A 27,347-nucleotide genomic window follows, 5' to 3' on the forward strand; every position below is an offset into this window, starting at 1 on the left:
ATTAATCTGTGCGTTACAAAAATTATATTTTTAAATCACCTTTGGTTTGATTATGATAATTTTATTCAATATTGAAACCTCCACCCAGAAGAACTAATTTACTTTAACTCTGAATATTACTACTGTTAAGCGATTTAGGAAGGTTTTTAGATTGGCCTTTCAAGACATACCTGTATATTGACATTAACATGAAATATACGTACAAATGTTTTCATAATTTTCGAACATTATTTTGCATATTCCATTGCTAGTAAGTTATAAAAATGCCCAAAGAATATTCCTACTTGCAATAAATAACAGATTAACTTTAAAGAAAATTATATGTTTTGCCTGTAACGTAAATAACAGGGCCTCAAAATAGATTTTAAAATTATAGTCAATGCAGGATGTTGATTTGGATTGCTTGTCCTCAACAAAATACTTACAATACTTACTTTTTGTAAAATGAGTTTAACATATAGTAAGCAATATTAAGTTTTTATAGAATCTATTGAGTTTCTTCTGAGGTAAACTTATCCTAAGACATTAAAAATAACATATTTTTATTCAACAGAATCATTTGCGATTTAAATACTTCTGATCCACTATGCCTCACAATGATGGAATCCGTTACTTGTTATCCGTGCTGTACACTCAGTAGTATACTTAGTTAAATTAAAACAATACAATTGATCCCATAAAAACAAATAACAAGGCACTATTTACAAGTAGGTAGCGAATTATTTTATATTTTGTTCATTTTATCAATTACCGAGTTCAGACTTTTGTGGGCTTAGCAATTTGTGGGAAGCTGGTGACCTAACTGGCTTCCTGAAAGAACTTTTCAGAAAGTGGCCGGAAAACCACAATCAACTTGGAACTGTTATATCGTATAAAAATGTAAAACCGCGGGTACTTTTTACAGGTCATCGTTATGGAATAAGTATATCAGTATGGTATATGAGGATGTTTATGATAGAGAATTGATGGTAAAAGAGAAGAGAAGTGGGGCTGAAAACACACGATAAAATTAAGTGAAACAAGCTTCCTTTGGGTATACGTGGTATCACAATAGCGTTCAGTACATTGTTTTTTAAAACCGTTGAAATTACATACACACATAATTGCATAGCCTGTTTCATTGATTGATAGCAAATCAATATGTCGGCAAATATACAGCAAGCTCCGTTAAGTAATAAGGCTTAATACGTTTTCAAATTAAATTTCGTCATTTGATTAAACGGAAAAAAATCGATCATCGCAACTATAATAACAAATAAGATATCAAAAGTGCTCACTTCATTTGAAACTCTTTGTATGTATGAAACGTTTTATCTTTTTGAATATTGATGTACAAGATGTGCACTGCGTCCATGCAGTAAAGCTAAGCGTAGTTTCAATTTTTGGCATTGAAACCTTATTTTAACGCATTGTGAGCAATTAACTGATAATAATTATGTTATTTTCAGTTTGAAATGCCTGAAACGTCAACACCATCCACGTCTGATGGGTCCCTTGCCCTCTCTAGACGTCCATTTCCCTTGTCATCTTCTAGCGGATCTGGCCGACCTTCATCGGCATCCAGATACGATAGAAATGGACAAATGTCTTATCATCACCAAGTAAGTTGTTGATTCTTTCAAAATATCATTGTGTCATCATTTGATGTCATTCTACGTCTAGGTTCCTTTGGCTCCTACCATGGGCCATCACAGAGAAACGTCCGCTTTTGTACCAGTGGTTCCTTCTAGGAATATGCAGCATCCTCTTCTATATGGTGGAGAGATGCATCCGCTTATTGGGCTGGAAAACAGCGACGGCGGCAAAGGGGCAGAAGGTATTTGTGGCTTCTTTTGTCAGTAACTGGAATACTTTGATGGTTTTCTTAATGCATGCAGGTTCATCCGGGCTACGTAAATCTTCTTCCTCCTTTGACCTGATGGCCATGATGGCCGATAAGCGCAAAGAGCTACATTTGCGAGAAGAAGCAGCATGCGTGGCTGCAGCTCACGCCGCCGCCATGATGCTGCCTCATAGGTCTGGGCATCATGCTAGTTTAATGGACACCTCTAATGGACAGCAAACTCATGGTTACTCAGGCTTTCTGCCAGCCAGTCCTGCCAATGCAGGTTCTTTTGCGTTCCCAGGAGGCAGTACGATGTTTCCACCAGGTACTAAAGTCGCTTTTGATATGGTAGCAGAACATAAAGATTGAAATTCTTACCAAGGACCTCCTCAAATTCACGCTCACTTGGATAGAAGATTACTGCGAGCTCCAGGCCGCGCTTCTAGACCGAAGAAGCAATTTATATGCAAGTTTTGCAATAGACAATTTACCAAGAGCTACAACTTGTTGATCCACGAAAGGACTCACACAGATGAGCGGCCTTATAGCTGTGATATTTGCGGAAAAGCTTTCAGAAGACAAGATCACTTAAGAGACCATCGGTAAGTTCTCTAGTTTTTTGATTGCATGCAGTAGCTGATAAAGTGTTAAGAAGCGCATATTTTAATAAAATTATTGCGTTCAAAGTATAACTAGCCTACTAAATGCAATGGCATTTAAATTATCACATCGACGGATCAGAGCTCTTCATAAAGAAATAGCTTAAATTTAAATCCCGGCTTAATTTGAGAATAAATGGTTTCTAACCAGTTTTTCTTGACAATCGTCTTGATCCCATTATAAATTATATTATTAAATTCTTCAATATAAAAGTGCCGTCCCTATTTATCAACGGATTAAAGCATTCCATTGCCCTCGTATGTGAATATCCAATGATGACGGCTAAAGGTAAAAGATTTTAATTTATGGTTAAATAGGTTTTTGTTTACCTGGCTTGGTGTGGACGGTTATTTTGCAAATTAACTTGACTGTTTTAGCCCGCGTTATATTATCAAAGAGTAATTTTTTATTTCACTTCATTTTAAAATTATGAAAAATTGGGAAGGTGTGAATCCTAAAAGTATTTTGTACAGTAATCGTCCAAAGTGAGTTCATAAACCGGTATGTGTCTACATCTAATCTACATCAACAATAAGATAAACGATGAGAATTTTAACTTTGAAATATATTTTAAATATTTCCAATAAAAATTGCTTGCAGCCGATGGCAAGAGACGATGATAGCATTTACAGGTGCAACACATTGTTTCTTCGATTTTGTTTAACAAGAAAGTCCATATGGATCAACCACTTAAGAAACGTTAATTTTCTAAGAAAAAGTAGAAATGTTGTTCAAGGTTGTATGGGAGTTGTGACTTCAAACTTCGATAAAACGATTCATTAGTTTTTTTCATCTTTCTTAAATTTATATATTCTTTACCTGCTCCAGGAGCCCGTTTATTGCTCTTGAATTTTAATTTCACTATTTATTCTCAATTATTTTTTTCAAATATGTTTCTATTGTCTTCTAAATTTTTTCTTACAATGAAGAGTTTTTTAGCGTCCGAAAATTCTAAATGAAAGGGATTTTTCGCGGCTTTAGCGAACAAATAATTTTTGGAATAAGAAAAATTTACTACTTTCGACAGGACTTGAAACTGCGACCTTCATGACTCCGGCATAATTATTTCTATTACCTATTTATATTATTCATATTATTTCTTACTTTCATTCGATGGATTTTTTCAATTCAATAATGATGAATCGTTAATTCTTGCACAGTACATACTTAAAATTTCGATTGATTGGACTTTTATCACTATTTTAAACGTATCTACTATCTTAATTTTTGTCATTCGTTTTGTTTTATTTTATGTTATTATAAACTTTCAGAATGGTATGATATGATGATTGAGAGGTCATGTGTGTGTAAAGAATATCAAGAAAGTACGTAAAATACGATTCATTTTAATTTATTATTTGGTGACCGATAAACTCTAATTCGTTCAACGAATAATTTGTGAATCCTTTTTTTTTAAAGTTCAGTTTACACATTTTTCTCCTGAAGTTTTTATATATCAGCGCACGTTCAATATGGGCAAGCTATTTAAACATAATGTTGATAAGTTTTTCGAAAAAAGAGCGAAAACCTTATGAGAACTAAGAACGAAAGCTCCCAGGAGCGATTGAATTGGAATAAAACTTTTAGTTCAGCATTAATTGACCAATATTTTGATACATTTGTTATCATTTGTTTTTAGTTATCACGGGTTTTTAGCAGCGTGTTTTCATTTCTGTGATTGATTCTTTCTTGAGTTCTTTCATCAAGCTGTTTATTATCTTTCTGTTTAATTACATTTTGAAACCAATTTTAACATTTCTGTCTGTTGCGCTTTACATACTCCTGGCGCCTTCATTTCATTTTGTTTTTCGGAAATAGTTTTGCATATATCTGCAATTTTCTGTGATTTTCTGTGATTTAACACTTTGGATTATTTTTATATTCAAATAATTGTTTTCTGTTGCAAACATTCAATATGTTACAAATAACGCTTTGGAACTGACTATTTTAATGCAGAGACCGAATCTTCTATTGAACAGTTCTGATATTTAAGTGTAGGCTCAGCTTTCCGTCTGATCTGTTGCCTCAATTTATCTTTAGCATTCACGATGTTTTTTTTTATGCAAAATGATTGTGATTGAATTAATTGATTATTAAATTCCATTTTGCAATTATAGATTTCCAAGTCAAACACTTGTAGCCTCAGTAAGAGCTCGCCAAAGTAACTCAGTAAGACTTGAAATTGAGTGAATCTTTAAGCTTTATTAGATTATTTGAGTAGGATTTGAATGTCTTGTGCCTTACATACCTACTGCATGCATATATATTTCTGGGCAGATGTAGCTGAGCAAGAACAACTCTATAATTTGAAAAAATCTCCAGCAAGATAGATGGTCCTTCTTATGAATTTTTTGTTAATAATTTTCTACAAATTTACATGCGATCTTCTGGCCCCTATAATTACGATTTTAAAAGCAATCGTGTTTGGGTTTTTGTGAGGGTCAATTAGGCATCCTCATGTGGAGGTCGTCGATGTTTTTTACCATGCCAGCTAGCAGAATATCGTGGGAAACGGGTACAAACGGAAACAAAAAAGTACAATTTTCGCCTTTGGACTGTTTGAATCAAACCAGCAATGACCTTTATTTGGGAACCGCTCTGACCATAACACAAACAAAGTCCCTTGGATTATTTGTCAACGCGAAGCATTAGACAAACAATCAATTTCAAAACAACCATCATCTGGCTGGGTATATTTTGGAAGACCATTTCTAAGATAGAAATCTCCCTTTTGAAACACAGTGTGAATACGAACTTTTTAATCCCTTGGTTGGATATTGGTGGGCGGTGAACATCCTCATATGTTCAGTGTCGTACGTACAAGAAAATAAAATTCGACTTGAATTAATATGGAATTCAAAAAGTTTGTTTAAAGAAAGTCCTGCTGAGAATACAGCCAAACATTCATGTATTATTGAAAAGCTTGATTAGTTTTCATTAATTTTCCTTGGCTGCTGAAGGCTTTCAGATTGTTAAACAGTGTGTGTTTTCAATTTATTTAAATCGCTGTAATTTGTTGCATTTAATCAACTTGATATTTTGCTACTCTAACAATGTTTTAATTTGATTTAATTGGATAACGCGCTACGCCACTGTTAAATTACCTGGACCCTCCTAAAGAAACACGAAGAGAGTGGAAAAAAGCGAGTGGACCTGTCAAGGGGTCTCAGGTTTGTGCTATTGTCCGGCATTTGATTAATACTTTTCCCGGCTCTTAAGTCTAATCTATTCGAATTGTATCATTATAGTTGAATAAACTGGGTATTTTTAAATTAATGATTGTGTAGAAGGATGACTTACAAAAAGACCGTATGGAATCCCTTTAGAAGAAAACAAGAATTCTCCAGGTCTTTATATACATTTTTTAAAGATACTATAACAGAGAATGATCATTTTGGGAATTTTGCAGATTTACCTTAATTTTTTAAATACATTTTTGCTTAAGCTTTATTATTTCAAATTTCAAGAGATCTGTTTTGGTATAAAAATGGCATAAACGTAATTATGATGAATGTATTTCAAATCATTCGTCATTAAACTCCAAATCTAATTCATTTAGAGAGATTTAAAATATTGAAAGGTTTCAAAATAAATTCAGTTGTTATTATTATTCTATTTTACAGGGTGTTATACATATATATTTTTTTTCATTTCTGACAATTATTTTTTCCTTTTAAATAAGAAGTGAAACTAAAATTTATATTTGATTTTCGTGAAAGTTTCATATGTCTTTCCTCTCAATATCTTTTACCCGTACCGATGTGTTAACTAAATTATGAGTAAACCACAGAATTTAGTTCAATAATGTTTGCTTTATGTAGCGGTTGCATTTTTTTTCAATAGAACGTTTTAAATTTCATTGCATTTATAGAATGTTCATTAAAGTGGTTTTAACTCTTAAGGATGTCGCGGAATTCAACGTATTGCGTTTACGTATTACCGTGCCCTTCCAAAATTCAAATTCCATACTTAATATTAACTAGGTAACGGCATGTATTTCGTATATTTCCAACAAAAGTTCATTGAAATTATTTATCAAGTCGCAATTGCCCATTGCCAGCATTGGCCCAGTTATTGCCAAAACTAATTCAACACCTTTTGTTATGGGTCGAATTTGATTCGGAATAACACGATTCCCAATAACCAAGTGTGAAAAACACTCCCAATGACTAAATGTCGGAACTGACTACAATTTATAATAATTTACTTTAATCTATTGTCCATGGGTGGTCTGCCGCAATGAAATCTGAACACTTTTCTGTTTATCTCGGGTTAACTGGTTGCAAAATATTTTTTTTCATTGCAAAGGAGAGAAAGGTTGAAATGTGCAGTAGGCCGACAGTTGGCTTTAGTACTTATTGCAGCAAATTTATAGACAGGATTTAAATACCTATGGAGTGATATGAGTTGGTTGAATCAAGTCTAATAAATAGCGTGGGAGACATTCATAAACTTTAAACTCGGTCAAAGGGCAGATATTCCAACTTAACCATGGGTAACTGAACTTTTTTCAAAATATATTAAGTTTTATTTGATCTATGAAGGGAGCACCGATGATAAATTTTGGAAAAATTGTGTTCTCATCCAATTATTTTCGCTTTTTGTATGGCGTAAAGTGAAATATCGTTTCTTTAATGAATTTCTATCGATAATTATTATCATTAATAATATGTATATGCACCAGCATTTCGCAAATTAATTGAAAAGAATTAAAGGGCCTTCGCGTTATGAAGGCAAAATTTTGTAATCAATTGTTAGAGCTTAGAATATGTATTTTTACAGACTTCTTTAAATATTCATGAATGGCATAGTCTAATTTACCCTGTGAGAAAAACCGCAAGAAAAAATATATAATTGATTGCTGACCATTAACAATGTTTAAAAACCAGTTTCGGGTTGATATGTAATTTCTTGTTTGATCTTTTTTGAGAAAGAATTATTAATATTTAGTAGGCAAATAATGATGGATTTTCAACTACCGTTCTATAACGTAGATCCGCATCCTCTATTTTGGAAGAAACCATTCTGCTCGCTATGGCGCTTCAGTTAGAGGGCCGAATACTTTGATTTTATTAAAAACGTATTACTGCTAATGGTTAAATTGACACTAGATCTATTTTACAATTTTTTAACATCTATTTTTCTTTTAAACAATTTTACTCATCGCCATTATCACGCCTATTATAAACGATCATTAAATGTGTTTGTTGGCAAAATCTGACGATTTTCAATATGAAAAAGTAGCACAGAATCATAGACATTAGTTATACTAACGACGTACTTTGTTTAAACCAAATCGACTAAACCACGTTTATTAATTTATAATATTAAAGCTGAAAATGAATACGCAAAACTATGTAAATAGTCGATGTTTCTTAATTGTTCCGGTTTGGCACTTTAAAACATTTCAACCTGTTTTTTTCACGATGTGAAACACTCGATACTTGATAGTGTGAGCCGACTCGACATCAACACTGTTTAACAAATAGGTTGCATTATACATTTATGCATCGTTAAACGAAACATAATATGTGTTATAGTCAAGAATTTATAGTTACTGTACTCAAATGTTCTTATGTTTATTCATTGAATGGATGTTGGGGTTCGGTGTCAATGGGAATCAAGAAGTAGAGAACTTAGAGGCTCTAATATAATATAGGGATTTTTCGTGTTACTACAGAAATTTGTAGCAAGTCAATACCACTTTATTAAATGAACCTTCCAGTTTTCTGAATTGTTTTGTACCCTTGCAATGTCCCAGTGAGTTTTTTATTTTTTTTATTGCAGAATAAATTTGCATGAATGGATTTTCTCAAATATATTAGAGAAGGGTGTATAGTAGGAAAATATATATTCTTTTCTGACCAACTTTTGGAAATTTCAACAACGTCAAGGTTTTTAATTGAAAAAGTCTTCTGAAAAAATTATGTTAAGTTGGAGTAACTTAAATAAGTAGGAAGAAAGGCGATCAAGATAATTATGCTTGTTTGCTCCATTTATGAACATTTCTGCTGCAAAAGGCGCCCTTTTCAAAACATCATCATCGTTTATATTTCCAGTACGAGATGAAAACTTGCTCAATATTTGAAATGATTTATTATGCATTTTTCATAATACAGTAACTGTATTTAATTTGCTTCTACACATTATTCATATCCCCAAAGCGTTTAAATTTCAGCAGCTGCTGTTTGGTGCCAATTATTAAGTGTTTATTCACTTAAATCTTTCTTCACGCGATGTGTTCATTCTTTGCAATAATTTCAAGTTTCAAGTGTTTTCGATACGTAACATTCAATCGGCTTGGATGGTGGCTAAGCCGATAAACCTTTTGTTGAAAACTAGTTTAATATTCATCCATTCATCCCAGATGTGCTCCATGCTTAATTATATGCTATATAATAAGAAAGGAAAATAAAAAAAATAAAATGTAGCAAATTTACTCCTGGAGGCAATGAATTATTGTTTTGAACACAACATTATCCTTGAAACAACCTTAATATAATTGTATGCACTGAACCGAACACTAAAGAAAAATTGAAACTAAAGAAAAAATTTAAACTAAAAATCTTCCATAGGTAGTAACGTGTGTAACTGACGATCATGAGCTAGCTCTAACGTTGTGGATGAAAGTTTACAAAATTTTCAATTAAATAAGTCGTACCTAAATTCTTTGCTTCAACTGCTGTTGTATAAAATACACATGGGTAAACTTACAAAACAGTATATCAGTAAAACACGCTTTTTTAATTGAAGGCTCAAATAACTGTTAATTGTGTAGCAGAAACATTTCATAATCAGCCTAACAAGTTGGTTATTTTATATACACTTTCTTGCGTCAACATGGCTTTCGCTTTTGAACAAAATTGAATTATATATTGCAGTTCAATATAAACTTTAACTGTTGTTTGCAGTTTTATTGCTTTATCTGGGAAGGAGGCGAGAATTGCGGGAAAGACTGGTAGAGACGAGTTGCTTCTAGCCCTTCGTTCGAATAGCATCATTAATTTCCTGGCTTAAGTCAAGTTTCTTCATTTCTCCAGCTAATGCTTCAAAAATCGACAAAACAGGCGGTTTGTATTTAAATTGGGAAAATGTTCCTTGGAGAGACAGATACTTAATGCTGTTATTGTCAAACGCTCTTACGCTTTCCAATAATACTGTCATATACTCAGAAGTCCCGGAGTGCGCAACACGGAAGATTTTTATGGGAAATTATATTTATGGTTGACTTAATATACTCGCACTAACAATGCCGACTTAGTAATAAAATACTGATTTATACCGTTACCTTTATGGCCAATAGAAGTGAATTACCTGCAGAATAATAATGAATAAGGTGAAGCTGCCGCACGGAGCTGGATTGATTGCGTTCACCTATAGTCGAATAACTTATTTAATTTTATATGCTTAATTTAATCATGCTCATATTAATAAAAATAATCCACCTATCGTAAGTGGACGCAATTCAACAAAGTGGGCATTTTTGCTTAAGGATAATAGGGGAAGGTGTGTCATAAACTACTTGTACATATTTATGGGCACGTTGAATTGTCTTAACGATTATTATTTATGGTTTAACTTTGACTTTGGTAACGGTACTTTTTATTTGCGTCAATTTGGAAAATACAGTTTTCACATTAATTTGATGACGTAACTGGGCTGCAAGGGGAATTTTTTGGACAAATATGGATTGGTGCCGCAAATATCCAGTTTGAGACATATAAACTGTTTAAGATAATGATGTTTTTGGGAAACTTTTTTTAAACAGGTTTAAACGGTGGCATAAAATTAGCGCTACGGACGTGAGTGATAAATTTAAAAATGTTATATTTTTACCGCTGGCAAAGGGCGCTACCTGATAGGGTATGTTTGCATTCGATCTACCTCTACCTTTATTGTCTAGCACCTTTATTTTTAGCATGGTTGTTTTATTTATGCCCCAAGCAATGCTGAACAAAACATGCTCGTGATCAAACGTGAAAACGTGGTCAAACGTCCCCAGCTTAACCGTTTTGAAGATCCGAAAGTTTAAAGTTCCGAAAACTGAAGTTATCATCATATAGTAGAATTTGATCGCTTTAGGGTTTGCCCAAGGCAGGTAAGCTTTATGCGTGTTCGACATTGATATACATTTTAAGTTTTCAAGAGCATAACTAACGCATATACGCTGTAATGTTGACATGTTCGTCAACACCTAGATATGACGATTTTTTCCTAAAAAATTGAGGAATCGCATTTTCTGCAATCTCAGTTATTTGTAAGGTTTAGTTAGCAAAATTAGTAGTTCACCAAATGTCTTTAAAATATTTCCAAATAGTCTAGAGTCTAGAGCTTCATCTTTGGAAAATTAACTCATTTTTGTCAACATCATCTGTACTCCCCATGTAAGCCCCAATTCTAATCAATGAAAAGTATGAGTTTAGAATGTATAATATGCTGCAGAAATGTTGCACATTTGCTTTCGCACACGCTCGCTGTAAAGCAGACATAAATAAGTTCTGAACTAGTTCGAATTCCGATTAAATAACATTAATGTATTGTAATTTGAAAGCATATAAATCTGTACTGTAATGTGTAGGTACTCTAAATACTGAAGTCATCTTTAAAATAATAAGATGAGAGAACCCATCAAAAGCATAAACTAATTACAGTCCGAAACGCATTCCTCCAACTAATTTACTAATGGCATTCGGTCTTGGTAAGAAAGAAATCTCCTAGTCACGTAGTAGAGCAAAAAGCGTCCCATTTTAACCCATCAGAGATGCCGGACTCATCACCATCCCGTAGCGAATGCTCCAGTACCATCAAGAACCTGTTCTTAGCCATCGCAAGAGTCTGTTGACTCCGGTACGACCTGGCTGCAAGAAGAAGTACTACTACGCCGCCATTAAATTGAATAACAGGTCGACTGGAGATGCGAAAGCCGACCATTATGTTCCCATTTAATTCACTTGGGGAGAAAGAAAGATAAGCGACCTGTATATTGAACGAAATCTTATTCCTTTGAAACAATGCCAGGCAATCAGATACGGAGATGTAATAAAAAGACAGCAGCGTTGCTATTTAGAAAATCTGAAAATAATGAGAATTTATTGTGTGGAACATCTGCCAATTCACACCAAAGCAAGCGGAGAAGATGTTGCTGAACTGCTTATAGGGGTAGAGTGAATTGTTAGATTTTAAGCGACTACCTATTTACGAAATGAGTTAGGTTACCTTTTAAGCTTTCTTTGAATTGTTATGCAATTTTTTTCTAAAATTGAGTTGGAAGACGTTTCAAAATGAAACTTCCTAGCTGGAGAGCCGAGCGTAGGTTCCCCCTACCGAATTTTCTTATTCATGACGTACATTATACATATGCAGAAGCAACGTTAACACATTTACCAATTTATAAACTGATATTTGTACAATTTGCAAATTTTATAAATATGCGACTGTACTGAACTCAATAATCTAGTGCATTTCCACCATCGAATAATGTCCAGAGCATGCTACCAGAGGCAGGATTAATATTGTACTGTTTTAATTACTAAAATTTAATTTCAAAAATACATTTTGCATATATTCAAATATTATTTAGAAGACACCACATTTCTCACCTCACATCCAGGATATTTGACAAAAAATATTCGAAAGTGGGAAAATATTAATAAAATAGTTGTGTTAAATACAAAATTTAATTTCGAAAATATCTTTCATTTTTCAAAATCACACATTTAGGTCAAACTTTAGATATTGGTCTACAAGTTTTATCTGAGTATCAACTGTGTATTTTTTTTGCACAAGAAAACCGTAAAACAATATTGCAACTTGATTTTTACATGTAAATTACATTAGCAACTTTTAGGTAGTTTGTGGCTCTATTTAAAATTAATTTTTGTTCGATTTTGCACTTTTCTTTAATAAATATTTCAACAAAACTTTCATTTTGATATTAGCAAACTAGTTAACTAATTTTAAAGCTTAGAAACTATTCAAGTAACCGCCAATATAAAACAATACCGATGCTTACAAACGGTCCATTGAGCATCAACATTGAATAAATCAAATTGTTTGCCACATTCCCGAATTAGGTAATGAATGCTAATTATAAAATAAAACAGATATTTTAAATTTTCACAATAAATGAGGAAAGAACGTACGAAACAGAGCCATAACGATTTATTAAGTAAAATGAATAAAGAAATTTTATTGTAGAGGAAGTCACAGAATATTTCCAATGCAATTCAAAAAACAAAATTGTTAATGTTTCAATCATTGCTGCAAGTAAACAAAACGTTTTAATGGCAACAACTTAATCTTATGAGTTTATGCGAATGAATAGTGATTTTTCTAAATTTTACCATGTTTACTTTCCTTATACTTTTGAGCGCAGGCAGGAAAGCATAATAATTATTATCTTGAGGCAATTCAATGACTTTTAGGATTTAGGATTTGCTTAAAACCATAATATTATTACATATCTAGTAATTGAAAATTGCGTTTGTTCCATACGTATAAATATATTGAGTATAATATAGCGTTAACGGTTATAAATATTATTTTTATATCACCAGCCTTCAAAACTACATGAGCTGCCAACAAATATCTGAAAGTTTGTATATTCACGAATATTTATTTTACATTATTCCCGCTGTTTGCTTTTGTTAGCAAATACTTGGCGTACCCCAATCTACTGTGCATTGATTGACTAGATTATTCGTTCGTCATCGCCCGTCAGATATTGCAACTTAATGTTATTTAATCTGATTTACTAATTTCATGTACATCAATAAAAAACGTTCTGTAGTTTTTTTACAACTCCTGTATACGAGTTTTTTTGATATTTTTTACAAGTCTTGATGCAAGTTCAATACACTTTCAATTTTCTAAATAGCGAATATTCATAAGCAGTGATTTATTATGTTTTTTTTTCTTGAGAGAAAATTCAGACTTCTTTGATTTTCTTTTGTGTTGCTTGTTTGCACCATCGCAAAGCTTGAAAACAGGCTGCCTAAATCTTGACTATGACTTAACTGAAATCATAGTTTTCAACTACCATCTACATATACCTTTTCTGGGAAATTGCCAATCCCCAAAACATTACGTCAAACCAATATCTTCATATATTTTCAATATCATGAAACTGATGAGCTTTTCCAGATTTTGGGCAGTCGAAGAATAATTTATCGTTTCCGTAAAAACTCATTAGTTTCAGGCAAAGCTTAACTTGTTTGATAGTCCTGCATCTTATTAACGTTTAACCAATCGTCAACCGCATGGTACTCCAACATATTCTAGTTTGCTTTTATAACAGAGAATAAACATGCATCCAAAATACCCATTTTGATAAACGCGTTTCAGCTGTTGCTGGTGACTTAATTCCTTATAAAATGTATCGAAAACACACCAATTTAATCACCCATCAATTCACACTGTTTATCATCACAGTGTTTTAACACATCATTTACATTGTTGAACTGAATCCAACTGTTTGGTTACACTCGATGTCTTAGACCATAACACTAACATCTGCTCATTAACTTTAACTGGATTTCTTAAGATTCATTTACTTTACCTCGCGCATTATTATTTGCATTATGATATTGCAAATCCTTAGTTGCTCCAAAACAGCCATGTCTCTATGTTCAGTCGATATGGCCATCATTTATATGTATTTGGAACAGCCAAAAATCGAATTAATCAATCACAATCGAAGTTTTCGGTACTGCGAGTAACAATCAAGTAACTGACCATGGATTGTGCTAATATTAATTCCTTGCATCAGACTGTTTTATTTGTGGCCACGATCTAAGTTTCCCACGACACATTTTAAGCATTTATTTTGAAGAAAAAACACCAGAGCGTAGTAACAGCCGGAAGGCATCACGAAGAAATTTGACTACGTTGAAACATATCACTAATTTCCAGTAATTACAGTTCATTTCAAAACAGTCCAGTTGAATTAGATTAATGTGAAAGGTTGAAAGACCTGTAAACTCCAGCTGCAACCAATGCGCCTAATTGAATTAAACCCAAACTATTTTTAATATCTAAAAGAATATGCCTGGAAGGTCGGGCCGTTACCAAGAATTTGCGTAGTCGGAATAATATTCGAAAAGTTTGTGCACACTTAGAAGAAAATGAAAAACGAGTAACGATGTGTAAAGTTTCTTTCTTATGTTAGAATTAAGCGCAATAAACACTTCAAGAGCGGAAATTTTTCAAACTCAAAGATTGCCTTGACTAGTTCCTCAAACACCCAGACAACTCTACTTTTTTATGTTTTCTTACTCGACAAGTTTTTCTCTCACTAGAATATTGAAAATAATTCGAAACACTTTCAGATAATCTAGAAACGGATAGGACGTTTATCCAAATTTTTGCAGGGTTAATTAGCGACGTAAAAATTGAATAATTAATTATTTAGTCAAATTAAACAGAACCATGAATGGCAATGTTAACAGAAGGCGCTGATAGAAATGCATTTTTTTCACTCAAATAATACCCAGATCTTTAATTTTAGTTTGATATTCATTATTCTTTTTTATTATGCGATATTAACAATATTTTCTTTGGCCTTCCTTTTTATTTTTCCTGGCCGACTATTTCTTTCTTTTGATGACTTAGTTCATTTTAGAAACTGTCATTTTAGTTTCGTGTTTATTTTCTTCTTGAAAGGCTTTTGCACATTTAATTTCATTTTTGACTTCCAATTTAATTAAGAAAAATGGTTCTTGTTGTAAGTTGTAAGCTCGATGGTTATACTTTGGTTTGCATCCGACGTTCTTTTATCGAGATATAGGAATTTTGGAATCGAGATAATTGAGTGAGATTAAGCCAGATATTCGAAACAGTACTTAAAAAATGCACGTTTCTGTGATGGTAAGGACCAAAAAAAGAATGAGTGAAGGACTAAGTCGAATATAGATTTAATCGTGTTTCGTACGAATTACTAATTAGTAGTTCACTTGAGGAATTAGCACAGTATTTGGAGATATATTTTTAATCGAATTGTTTCATTAGTATATCTCGTCTAAGTTTTTCATTAGTATATCTAGCTAAAATAACACCTTTATTTTCCGAGGCAAACAACCAAAATTTAATTAGTGGCAAAGTTACGAAAATCTGATAAAATGGTAGAAGTAAGTGGCTAATCAGATACTGTTACCTGTAAAGTGTATGTAAATGAAGTGTCAAGAAGTAGTTGAATTGTTTAAGTTTAAGTCGCTGTCTCTTAAATGCGGCGACCTGAAACGTGATTCAGTTAACTCCTTTGATTTTTATGAAAATGAAAAATGAGCCACAACCGTTAGGGCTTTCTCTGAATTAATGTCTATGGAAATATTATTAACAAGTATTGAATAACACCGGGTGTTGTTTTAATAACACATATTTGTACGGTAACCGATTTATCACTTTTGAACAATATACAAGATGCTGAACACATTTTTTGGTATGTGTCAGTTTTAATCTCAATATAATAAATTCACTGTCTTTGTCTTTATTATGATGATTGACTAGCAGAATCATCAAGAATTTTTATCATCGTTACAGTTAGAATTAATAAAGTTTATAGAAAAACCAACAACTACTATTAGTCACTTCAGTTTTGCTGCATTTCTCTGTCGAAATAAATAGGATTGTTTAAAGTTAGAGTTTTTCAAAAATGTATATTACTGCAGATTTATATCAGCACATATGGGATACACTAAACCACAATGAAACGAGTTACTTAATAAATGTGAATAATATAGCTCTATCTAAGTCAATCAAAAGAAGCAATTAGCGTCATACACCTAATAATTATGATAAACAGTCAGTTAATTCAAAATAACTACATGTATTTCTACTGTTTCTGGTTGTAAATATGTGTATTATAAAAAATTTCAAATTGTAAATGCACTTGAAACATGCAATGGTGAATTTATTTAATTTGTTTGTCCTTTAAAATCCAAAATCGAATAGTGATAAATACAAAAATTAAAAGAGAAAAGGAAGCAAAACTTCAATGAAACAATTCTTTAGTTCCCAGTTTTGTACAGACGAGTCGAATAACATATTCCTTTACCTGTCTTAGCTAAACCTAATTAGGTTTTTTTTTAACCCAAAAGCCATCTATTCGAAAAGCGCTCAAGTCTTCACACAACCAATTAGGAGGTAATTTTGCTAATAATTGCTTACAATTCAGTACTTAAATATAATTGAGATTTTGCCACCAGACCACACGTATATTTAAAAAAAATTAGGTAGCTGTAATTAGCAATAATTATATAGTAAGTTTTCACACACTGATGATTTTCCTAATGAGAACATTCGTCCAATTACTTACGCATCATTATACTGAACTTCTGCAGTAATTATATTATTTTTTGAGCCACAGATCCGAACTGAATGCTTTTTATTTACGTATTCCGATACACTTTGGAAGCTCATACCTACACTTTTTAATTTGCAAGTAAGGAGAGAGTTCAGAATCTGTATTGGAATAATTTTCATTTTTTATGCTTTTCTTAGGGCTCATCAGTTGAGTTGCTCATTGCGTTAACAAATATGATTTTTTTGTACAGTTTTTTGAGAGACTCGAGCTTGTAATTAAACTATCGCAGATTTAGATTCTGAATCAATTGAACAAGCAAACATGCAGTCAGATCCCTAGTTACTTTATAGAACTTAGAATGTGTATTTTTCGCGTTCAAGAATAGTAGTAGAATAGTAGAAAAAACTGCTGAACATTTTTGCGCATTTGATGCTACATTCTCGGGATTTACGTAGCATGAAAATACAGTGTGTTGTAAATGTTGAGCTATTAATTCGCGACTTAGTCCATACCTGCAATTGTACAACGAGAGCAGGAATTTTATCGGCCGGAATCAGTCGTGCGTCAAGAAGGAACTGGTCGAGCGACTTATCCGATGGTCTTTTATCTGTTTCTATCAGTTTCTGGTACAGGTATACTCTCTTAACTTAAAAGCAATTAACAGGCCACACTTAATGGTGGAAGACACGAACGTTACTTTATCTAGCTGAGTCTTTCTCTTCGTGTCACTGAAACCTAGTCTTATCTCGACTGGATTTCTTTCACTTCTATCAGATATCTCTTGAGAACATAATCTAAATACAAACTATAAATTACCCATTTACGGTAGTTGCGGTAAGCAAATGATAACTGTTCGAAGTACAAACTGGCTTGGCAAAATTGTCTACTTATTTGTTTTCCATCGAATAAAATGTATGGCTTTTTCTGGTGTCGCTAGTTGGCAAGAGGTTTGGAACAATTTTAATTTCCAATATTCACGCAGAAATAATTGCATTAATTTAATAAAATAGTTTTAAAAATAATAGACTTAAATATTTAAATCCGATTGAGTAATGTTTTAAATATTATTTACTGTGTAAATTAGGAAATCCACAGTTGATTTGAATGAAAAAGTAAAATAAATTCCTCTGTATTTTTAAAAATATTCAGCAGTGCAAAAAACTAGTGGCTTTTTCTAGAATTTTTCGAGAATAATGGAAAAAACTTCTTCCTCATATTTATTGAAAAGTCTCTAAAAACTATCTGAAAAGACATAGCAATCCATTGTAAGCTTCTGAGCTAAAAACCTCTGAAGATATAAGCCACTCGTGCATCCAAAACGTTACAAAAAAAAACGATTTTTCTCAAGAAGAAAAGAAAACCTCACCAGTTTCAGGAAACAGCTGCATCTTGTGAGGTTTTCATCATCCTTCAAACCGTTAGTATTCCAATTTATCTTGGGTTTTGAATTTTGTCGAAGCAATAGGTACATTTGTAGCTCCATTTGTCGGTACTTCTGGACTAAAGAAAAATTTACATCAGAACATCAGCAATACCCAGTTTAAGGTTCTCAACTAAATTTTTACTACAAAAGTACAGAAAATGCACAGCGAAAATTGAGTAAATCAAATTCAGCGTACGAGCGCTTCTTTTGTTGTCTAATATAGCATTAAGCAAATAGATATTTTGGAAATAGAAGCTTGTTGGAGCAAATTGCTTGGAACAACTCATAGCTGGAGATCAAAATCTTTGTCGCTATTTACCGCAATGGCAATTGATTAAAAACACTTTTAAACGTTTAGCTTTGGAAATGGGACTCACAGAACTGGATTATTAAACTCTAAAAAGGAGAATGGCAGAAATAATCTCTTTGTAACTTATAGATATGTAAAAAAGGCTCAACTGAAATAAAAGTACAAAATATTTCGAAAATGGAAGTCCTGGATGCAATTCAAACGCTTTCGACAAGCCGCTTTCTGCAGAAGATTGAAAGATTAGTTTTTGGCAAGAATTTCATACAAAAAATGCATAACAAACATAATTTAAAGCGGGAAGGAAATCGTCATAAAAATGTAAATAATAAATAGATGAGGAGTTAAATGGAAAATGCAATTCATTTTAACAAGCATTTTCGAAATATCTGAGAAAAAGCAATTATATAGGGCTTTAAGGAAAATACATTTTTTATCCGACAATCTGTAATAATTTGAGTAATGAAAAGTTAAATTTTTTGCAAAGTTTGGCAAGCACCTAGATGGAAAAAAAAGTTTTGGATCTCAACATCAAAAGTGTAAAGGTAAACCAAAATGCTCGAAACGGGTTTTTATTTTTTTACAAAGCGATCTAAAAAATCAACTTTTTGCTTTCTCAGGAATAACTTTTCTGCTTTTGGTACGATTTTCACGATCTAAAGCCGATGTTGGTTGAACAACAAAAATTACAAATCAGAATTGCCCCCAAATCGGTGACTCTGGAACATTGAAAGTGCAGTTTTATTTTTAATATTTTGTTCGTTTGTGTAGCCCGCTATATTGAATTATTATTTTCTCAAATTCACTGTGAAGTTTTAGCTTCAACATAAGCCCTAATTTTTAAAATGAATGAAGAGAAAAAAATTATCACTGCAACACCAGAAAGTTGGTTTTTTAAAGACGCCTCTAAATAAACGAGATAAGCGGGAAATTCAAAAACGTTTATTGTGTTTGTGTTAAAATACAAAAAATTGCATTGTTTCAGTTGTGGAAACGCTGTGGAAACTTTATCTGACGCTTTAATTGTTTGCAAAACTTCCTAACAACCAAAAAAGTATTGCACTAAATAACGCTTTAAACAGATATCAACTGGCCTTAAACACTTTTATTGGAATTTATTATGTTCCAAAGGATATCCAGTTTTGTCAGTGTAAAGTTGATTTTTTGAATCAGTTTATTTTAAATATTCTTCATATTTGCCTTCTTGCAATATTGAAAGAATTAAACCAACTTAGCAATGCGAATTAAGAAAATTAGCAACGGGTGTAAAACACGAGCAAAAAAAATAATTAACTAATTACTCAATTTATAATCATTGGTGATAAGCTGCTCGATGTAGAAAACAAACTGTACTTTCTTCTACAGTAAATTATTTGACAAGCAATTTTTTAGATTAGTTTACGTTATTAAAAAATATTGGTTCAGGCCTATAATTCATTGATAAATTTCATTAACTCTGTGGCAATTTACAAGTTTTGCTATATTTTTGTTTTAGTTTCTATGATACCAAAATAAAAAGTCCACAAAATCGAAGTCTTTACTAACATCAAGAAAATCCAGGATTGCAAGTAAAGTTTATGAAAGACCTAAAAAGAAGACCCAGTCGATCCATTTACACAAATGGTTTGCCATTGCATAGATTGATGCCAATGAGCTTCCTGTCTACCAAACCAGTTTTTACCGTAAAAATAATCTGAGAGGAACAACAACTAAAGCAAATTCTCTTGTCGTCGATCGTGATCAATTTAGGTCACTCCTCTAAAACTTGCTTCAAGTCTATCTGTTGTTTTTCCCTTCCTAATACAGGCATACATTGTTCTGTCTTCACTCATATGTTCTTCAAGTCTTTAGAGTGTGAATTTGCCTGGAAATTTACCAGCATGAGACCTACTTCCCTCGACTTAAAATACCTCTTAATCATTAAACATAATTGCTTTGCATGCTGATGAACTCAACGTATTAGATATTAATCGTTTTGATACTTCGTTTTAAAAAATGCAAACCCACTCAAGCATTTTCCTGCATGTGTGTGGCGCTTTTCTGTTCCATTATACATTCAAATCTGAATGTTTTATTTACTCAACTCCCACTTTCGGAGAGTTTAAATCTTTGTACACGCCGAGTAGTTAAGAGTGTTGACCTCTCCTCCAGGTGTAACAATTGTACTTGGCCATTACAATACCTCATATTTGGTTTGTATGTTTACATACGCTTTCACTCGCGTGGGTACACTTAAAACTCGAGTCACTTTTTAACTTTTCAAATCCCACTTTGCTCTTAAAAAGTGTATTGTTTCAGCAGCGCTTCTTCAACAATTCAAAGACCAGACGCAAAAAGCTGGGAAGAAGTCCAAATGTTTACAGTTCTTCCAGTAGTTGCTGTTCTAGTTTTTCCCACGGAAGTATTTCCGATCACAACTTGCACTCAATATATTGCACTCAAGCGCTCATATATTTTTGCAGTGCTGACTTTAATTTAAAGTGCTATTAAGTCTTCGGGTTCACCAAACTCTCTCATATTAATTATTTGATGAAGCACTAGATTAGCGGCATATTTTTCTTCTGCTTACATACAGCAAATTGCTATTTTATCGGAAATTGCAGTATTTCTAATCTAGCTCGATAAAGTCCAAAGCACAACAACTCGTTAAAATGCCTTACATATTAGCGTAAGAAATCTCTGGGTTCCATCTTAATTGAAACGTACCACATTCTTATCACATCGTAAGTTTTCACTTAATCGCTTCTTCGCACACCAATTAAGGCAATGTGTAGAGGCTTTTAGTTTGAATCACATTGCGACCTACAAATTCCTCGAAGAAAATATTTTGCTAAAACACTGCTAAGTTGTTCTGTTTATCCAGGAATTTCAAATTGAGTTCCAAAAGAAATGTGTGAAATTAATAAGTTTGGTAAAAGTTAAAAAATTATTTAATCAGATGAAAAATTTTTAAACTCGATTTATTGTTTTACTAATTATTCAATTAAACTCTTCGATCAGAGTATGTCGGATATTTTCCTTTGTTGCCCTTTCAAGTTACATGTGGTTTAAATGAATTTTATATCATGACTTGCATTTTTTTAAATCTTTCTGTCTGATTAGTCTTTTTATATGAAAAATAAGAAGTTTGGAACTATAAAAGTTTTCTTTTTTGCTTGGTTTTGCTGATCTTTTTAAATGAGAAATCAATATAATCTTCAGTTTTCAAGTCGATTTAACAGCAAATTATATTGATTTGTTACATTTTTCATGTCCGAAAAAGAACAGTGTCAATCGTATTGAATATCGATATTTTTTCAACGCTTGAACTTGTGGCAATTGCTTTTTTCTACGGTTGTACTACTGTACTTGCAGTAAAGTCGCTTTTTTGTCAAAGCACTTTGTTCAAACGATTTACGTATGAAATAAACAGTTGGAAATTGAACTTTGTTTGCTCCATCAGGTTTTCTGAATTCTTCAACTTAAATGAAAAATGTAAATTTTATGAGTAGAAAGATAATGTTTTTGATTCACTTGAAAAATGGATTTATTAATATGTAATCAGATACCTAGCAAAAGTCCCAAAAAAGTACAAATTGTCTAGGTTTCAATTTGGTTCAGAGCAAATCAACACAAAATTGATGCTATAACATATAGATTTCGGTGTGGAAAAGTTATCGTTTTTGAAACCATTTAAATTAAATTTTAGTGTTTTCTTGCAAGTGGAATAATGAAAATAAAGTATTGATCAGTTTTACAGCTACTGTTTAATTCGATGATGAACAAAATCACTTTTTCGAGTTTTGAAGGTGATAAATTACCCAAGTAAAAGCACCCTTGTATGTAGTTATGCGTCTTCAAGCGCGGTGTTGATGTTCTGTTCCTAGTGGGCGAAGTCTTGCTTTTTGTTAAAATCATGTGATGATGAAAAATAATTTATCCGAAGATTTTAGGTTGAGATACTAGCAGAAATAAAAGCATTGTGTTATGAACAACATTTTTTCATCCACGAAATCACAGGTATTAGTGAGTATGTCGAATAAAATTTTACATTCTTTGATAATCTCTTAAAAATGAATGTGTCTTGAGAGGGATAAGAAAGGCACATTCGAATAAAGGTATCGACCTATTCGGGCTTAAATGCAAATGATTTATCATCGAAAACTGTCGTTCAATTCATCAATTAATATAGACTTAAAAATGTAAAATTCCAAACAAAATTTTGATTCAGATAATATTCTGATCTTCTCTTTCGCTCTTGCTGTAAGACTTTTAAAATATGTACGACCGTTCGATCGCCAATAAACTGGAAACAAGGAAGTTTTGTACTTAACATTGCATCAATTTTTGAAAAATCTAGTGTATAATTATTGCCAAAAATTTTCTGTAGTGCTTTCTTTATCTGGGACTTGTATCTGCTTATCGTTAGGGTACTGTTATTTAGTCACAGTCTTACAGTAGTTAAATCTGTTTTTACACCCTACTTCGTGACTGCTAAATTTATAGCCATTTGCTTTTCACTTTTCACAACAAAATATTCCACATTTCAGTTCGGGTAGACCGAACATGCAAATATGTACTACTAACTAGTCAGAATGATAACAAATGAGGCTTTCCATAAGTGGAGGCTGCTCGGCGCATGGAAATGCTCGTATTTTTCATAGCCATTGATATAAGGAATATTTCGTGTTTATGTACATTCCCAAGATACCAAATATATCTGCTTTAGAAGGAAACAAACTACGGGATATTAGTAGTGCAGTAATACCGGTATGAAGTATCTTCGTGAAACCGCTCTTCTTGAGCGCACTAACCTTGAATTGCGTTCAAAGACCGCTCAGTGTGATGAAGAATGGGGATTGTATTCTTGGAAACTAGTAAAGAGTTGGCAAAAATCGGAAAATTATACTTAAAAATCGGAATTTATTTTATTACCATATTTATCTCTTTGGCGTGTATGGTGTGAGACAAAAAGTGTTAGCGCGACTGTCTAATATACTAGCCCATCGCGCTAATACATCAGTTTATTTTTATGTTAATAATTATGTAATCAGAGGAGTTGTTTTACTTTATTCACGTGTTTCTAGGTAGTAGTGATCTTCGTAGAACCAGCGCACCTGTTGAAACTAACAAAGAAACCAGTTATTTCATATATTGCTGTTACAGTAAAAAGGCGTTGCAAATTGCAAAAATAAGTTCAGAGTAGGATCGAAAAAGATATGCCATTAACAGATCATTTTTCGTCACTCCTTTGGTATTCTTTTCCCTCATTTGGATTTTTATTGATTAGCGATGAGGTTTGGAAAATACGACAATATTAATTCCAGATTTTCTTAATTAATAATTGACCGCTTCATTAAAAGTAAACTCTGATTTACAACCATCGAAACAAAGATTACTTTTTCCATCGACTCAACTAACCGTTCAATTTATGCAAATTGTATATTGACTTGATTATGAGCCCATGCACGGTGGCAGGAAGCTAATTTCCGAAACAATCTACAAAACATACGCATCATGCTCCCGTGATTTTTTACACACTTGATTATATGTTAATCAGCCATGTCTCGTAATTTATTTTTACGGTCAGTGCGGACGTTATCGTGATTTCGCTACAAAATGGTCTTTAGCTAAGCACAAAACGTTATAGATGATGTCAAATTATGCAACGTTTTGTTTTCAGTCTCGGTTAAATTATTAATTGAACACTGCAATGACAGAGGCAAAGCTGCTTGCAAACAGCAGCTTGGAATATCATACATTGTCACGATAGATTAGATAAAACACGTTTTGTTTTCTCGTATTTTAATAATGAAAGTGCAACTGAGCAACTGGATTTTTGTAGCCAGTTGAGGAGAATATCTCAAAAACTCAAAGTACAAATATTATTAAGGCTCAATTTTGAGCTTCAACGTTTACCTTCACATAGCAACAGTCTTTCATAAATATATTGTAAAGATATCAATTTGTAAACGAACCGTTGCCCCAAATGGCATAACTAATTTGCTTGATTAATATTTTATTCAAATTTCATCCGCATGTTAAAGTAACACGATATGATATAAAGTTGAACTCCAAGATATTAAGTGATTGATACATCGATCCAAATAGAAGTGTATTTGAAAATGAAAAATAAAAAAGTTTAGCTGAGTTAGGTCGGGTCTCAGATAATCGTTGGATGGCGCGCCGCATTCTTCAGCGTCTTAACCGGAGCAATCCTCGGTGCCTTGAGATTATATCGAAACCGGCTGCAGCTTTTCCCATTTTAATCCTCTCCAACTTATTCATACTGAGGTTCATACAATATATTACTCTTACTTAACCATCTTCTTTTATTAAGATACTCTGATGTATGTGAGTAGGCGGCGTTCTAGTGGCAACATCAGCAAAGCGAATAGAAATATTTCGTATATGTCTTTGGTAGTTGTTTGGTATCTACTTAATATTAAAATTAATCTTATGGTTCGATTTTGATGATTCTTGCTTTAAGGGATTCCGAAAATTTTTAATACACAAACTTATTTCACATTTAAAAAATGTTCTTTTATGTTTGGCTTAACCCCTAAGCTCAATATGCTCTATAATAAGTAAAGTATGTCAACTGGTCTTAAAAAACTTCAAAAAATTATTTATTTACAAACATCTTCATTAAAAATATCGGATATTGATTTTACTTGAAAAAGAATTCGATGCGGCATTCTTTATGTACATAATTATAAGAATTAACAAACTTTTGTTTTACCAAAATCGTTTGTTAAGTTTGAGAAACGCCGAAACCTTGGCCCAAGAAAAATAACGTCCTTATTTTCTGCCACTATCTATTGACTAACAAACCGAAGAACCTAAATAGGCATCTTTTACCATTTATAATCACGGTCCCTACTAAACCACAACATCAATCATCAATAATTTTTTTATGTATCTATTTAATTTTTTTACGTATAAAATAGTTAATTTTATTCTCTCTTAAAACAGTCATATTATTATTATATATTGAATTAAAATTTTCATTAATAAATTTTAATAGCTTTTTAGAAGAGATGGAAAACGTTGTACCTGAGTGATACTCGCATGTAAAGCCGCAGTTTTTCATCTCAAATTTATGAGATGAAAGCTTATAACAGCGACGTTGCTTTAGTGTTAAACATGCAATCCCTTTAAGGCAAAGATTTAATAAAAATACGTAAGTATATAATTTATGAGAGAAAATACCCTTTCTGGACATTATGACCAATATTAGCAACTAAAGACAATCTATCAACATCAATTAAGTACATACTAGAAATTTGTTTGATGTTGAAAGCTAAAAAATGGTGGCATAGACAAAACCATCACAAATCTCTGAAAATAATTGCATACATAATATTAGAAGCCTTAGCTTATAGTCCACAAAATAGCTACATGTTAGGCTAATTTCAAATCAACTACCTAGAATTTAAAGTTAACGTTCAAATTTGTTTTTTACCCAAATGACTTAACTTGCCTTTAAACTGGCAGGGTTCTCGTTAACCTCCTGCCCAGACGTTAGACGTATCATATGTTGCTTACATTCTAAATGAAATATGAATTTGTATTACGATATTCCCACTATTTGAATATTTATTCACTAGATTGTACGTTTTATCTATAAATCAATGCTTGCCTCTCAAATTTTTGTTCAGCAGATGCTCTTCAATATACGGTAAAAGATCCTTCTGGCAGAAGATCAATACTTCATGTTCACCAAAATGTGAATTTTGTGTATATACTTATGCAAACTTATTCGGAACTACAAGAAATTGAATTCAGTCTTTTATTGCCGCTCTATAATTTTAGCTCAGCTTTTGATAAGCCAACATATGAAATATATTCTGCCAAGCTTAATTGTTCTCGTACCGGTTATTACACTCTCAATCGACCGAGAGTATTATAATTTTTATGTAGATAGTTTAAGAGTTTATGTTGGCTATTTAAGATATTGCCTGATAAATTGGTAGGCAAATATCGAAATTCTTTGATATGGTTTAATGGGGGAATTAGGTAGCCAATCTAATCTGAATGGTGTTCAAATAAACTGTTTCTATTACTATTTATGGGTTATAAAATCAACGCATTTGCATAGTTATCGGAGTAACTGTAAACGTTTATTTTTGTTGCTAAAATTCGATGAAAACACTTGAAAAACAGTTTAATTAATAAATTCTACACATACAAGAAAATTCAAGTTTAGCAAGAACGAATGCAGAAAAATTGAATTAGTTTATTTTATTTTTCTATTGTTATACACTTTAAGAAATAGCTTTTGGCTTTTACATGTTTTGATAAATTTATTTTTGTTCGTTTTAATGCTCGTTTAGGTTTTTGATCTCCATTCTCCCTTGCCTTTTATTAAGAACATGGAAGCATTTACTTTTTTAGAAAGTCAAGTCCATAATTTCGGAAATTCTGTAATATGTGTGTTTCGTTAGATGACAGAAGCCACTTAATATTGAAATAAGAACTTTAAGTGTGTACTAAAGCAAAGTTGATAATGAGTAACAAAAACAAAACGTGCAAAAAGTATAAAAATAACGTTTTCAAAGAATATACAAAATATGTTTTGGTCAAGGGATTTTGGTTTGATACAATTGTTAGTTAATCCAACAAATAATTAAATTATAATTTGAATGTTTATGTTTTTTTTGGTAGGTATTACCTCTATCAGTATTCAGAATGCTTCATTTTGCCTATTTTAGAACAGTAAATTAAAATCGTGTTTAACTACTGTAATTATTGTCAGATTTAGTTCAATAGTTCACAAACGAAAAACATGAAAAAAATAATAATTTAGTTATCGCAAATGTAAAGTAGGTATGTACAGTTCGGATACTAAGAG

At 32.3% G+C, this 27,347-nt stretch overlaps 1 protein-coding gene across 1 annotated transcript in view; it reads left to right on the forward strand.

Annotated features, from left to right (window-relative positions):
* Positions 1-1,414: 1,414 nt before the first annotated feature.
* LOC125503258 (protein bowel-like) overlaps positions 1,415-27,347 on the forward strand; it is a 35,472-nt gene continuing 9,539 nt past the window's right edge. The window contains exons 1-4 of the mRNA XM_048663310.1: positions 1,415-1,601; positions 1,663-1,816; positions 1,878-2,150; positions 2,208-2,427. Of these exons, the coding sequence (XP_048519267.1) occupies positions 1,455-1,601; positions 1,663-1,816; positions 1,878-2,150; positions 2,208-2,427 (794 nt within the window). The 5' untranslated portion in view covers positions 1,415-1,454. The remainder of the gene's footprint in view (positions 1,602-1,662; positions 1,817-1,877; positions 2,151-2,207; positions 2,428-27,347) is intronic.

This window comes from Dendroctonus ponderosae, unplaced genomic scaffold (genome assembly GCF_020466585.1).
Source record: "Dendroctonus ponderosae isolate FM_Combo_2020 unplaced genomic scaffold, Dpon_F_20191213v2 Dpon_F_20191213_152, whole genome shotgun sequence".
Taxonomy (NCBI): Eukaryota; Metazoa; Arthropoda; class Insecta; order Coleoptera; family Curculionidae; genus Dendroctonus; species Dendroctonus ponderosae.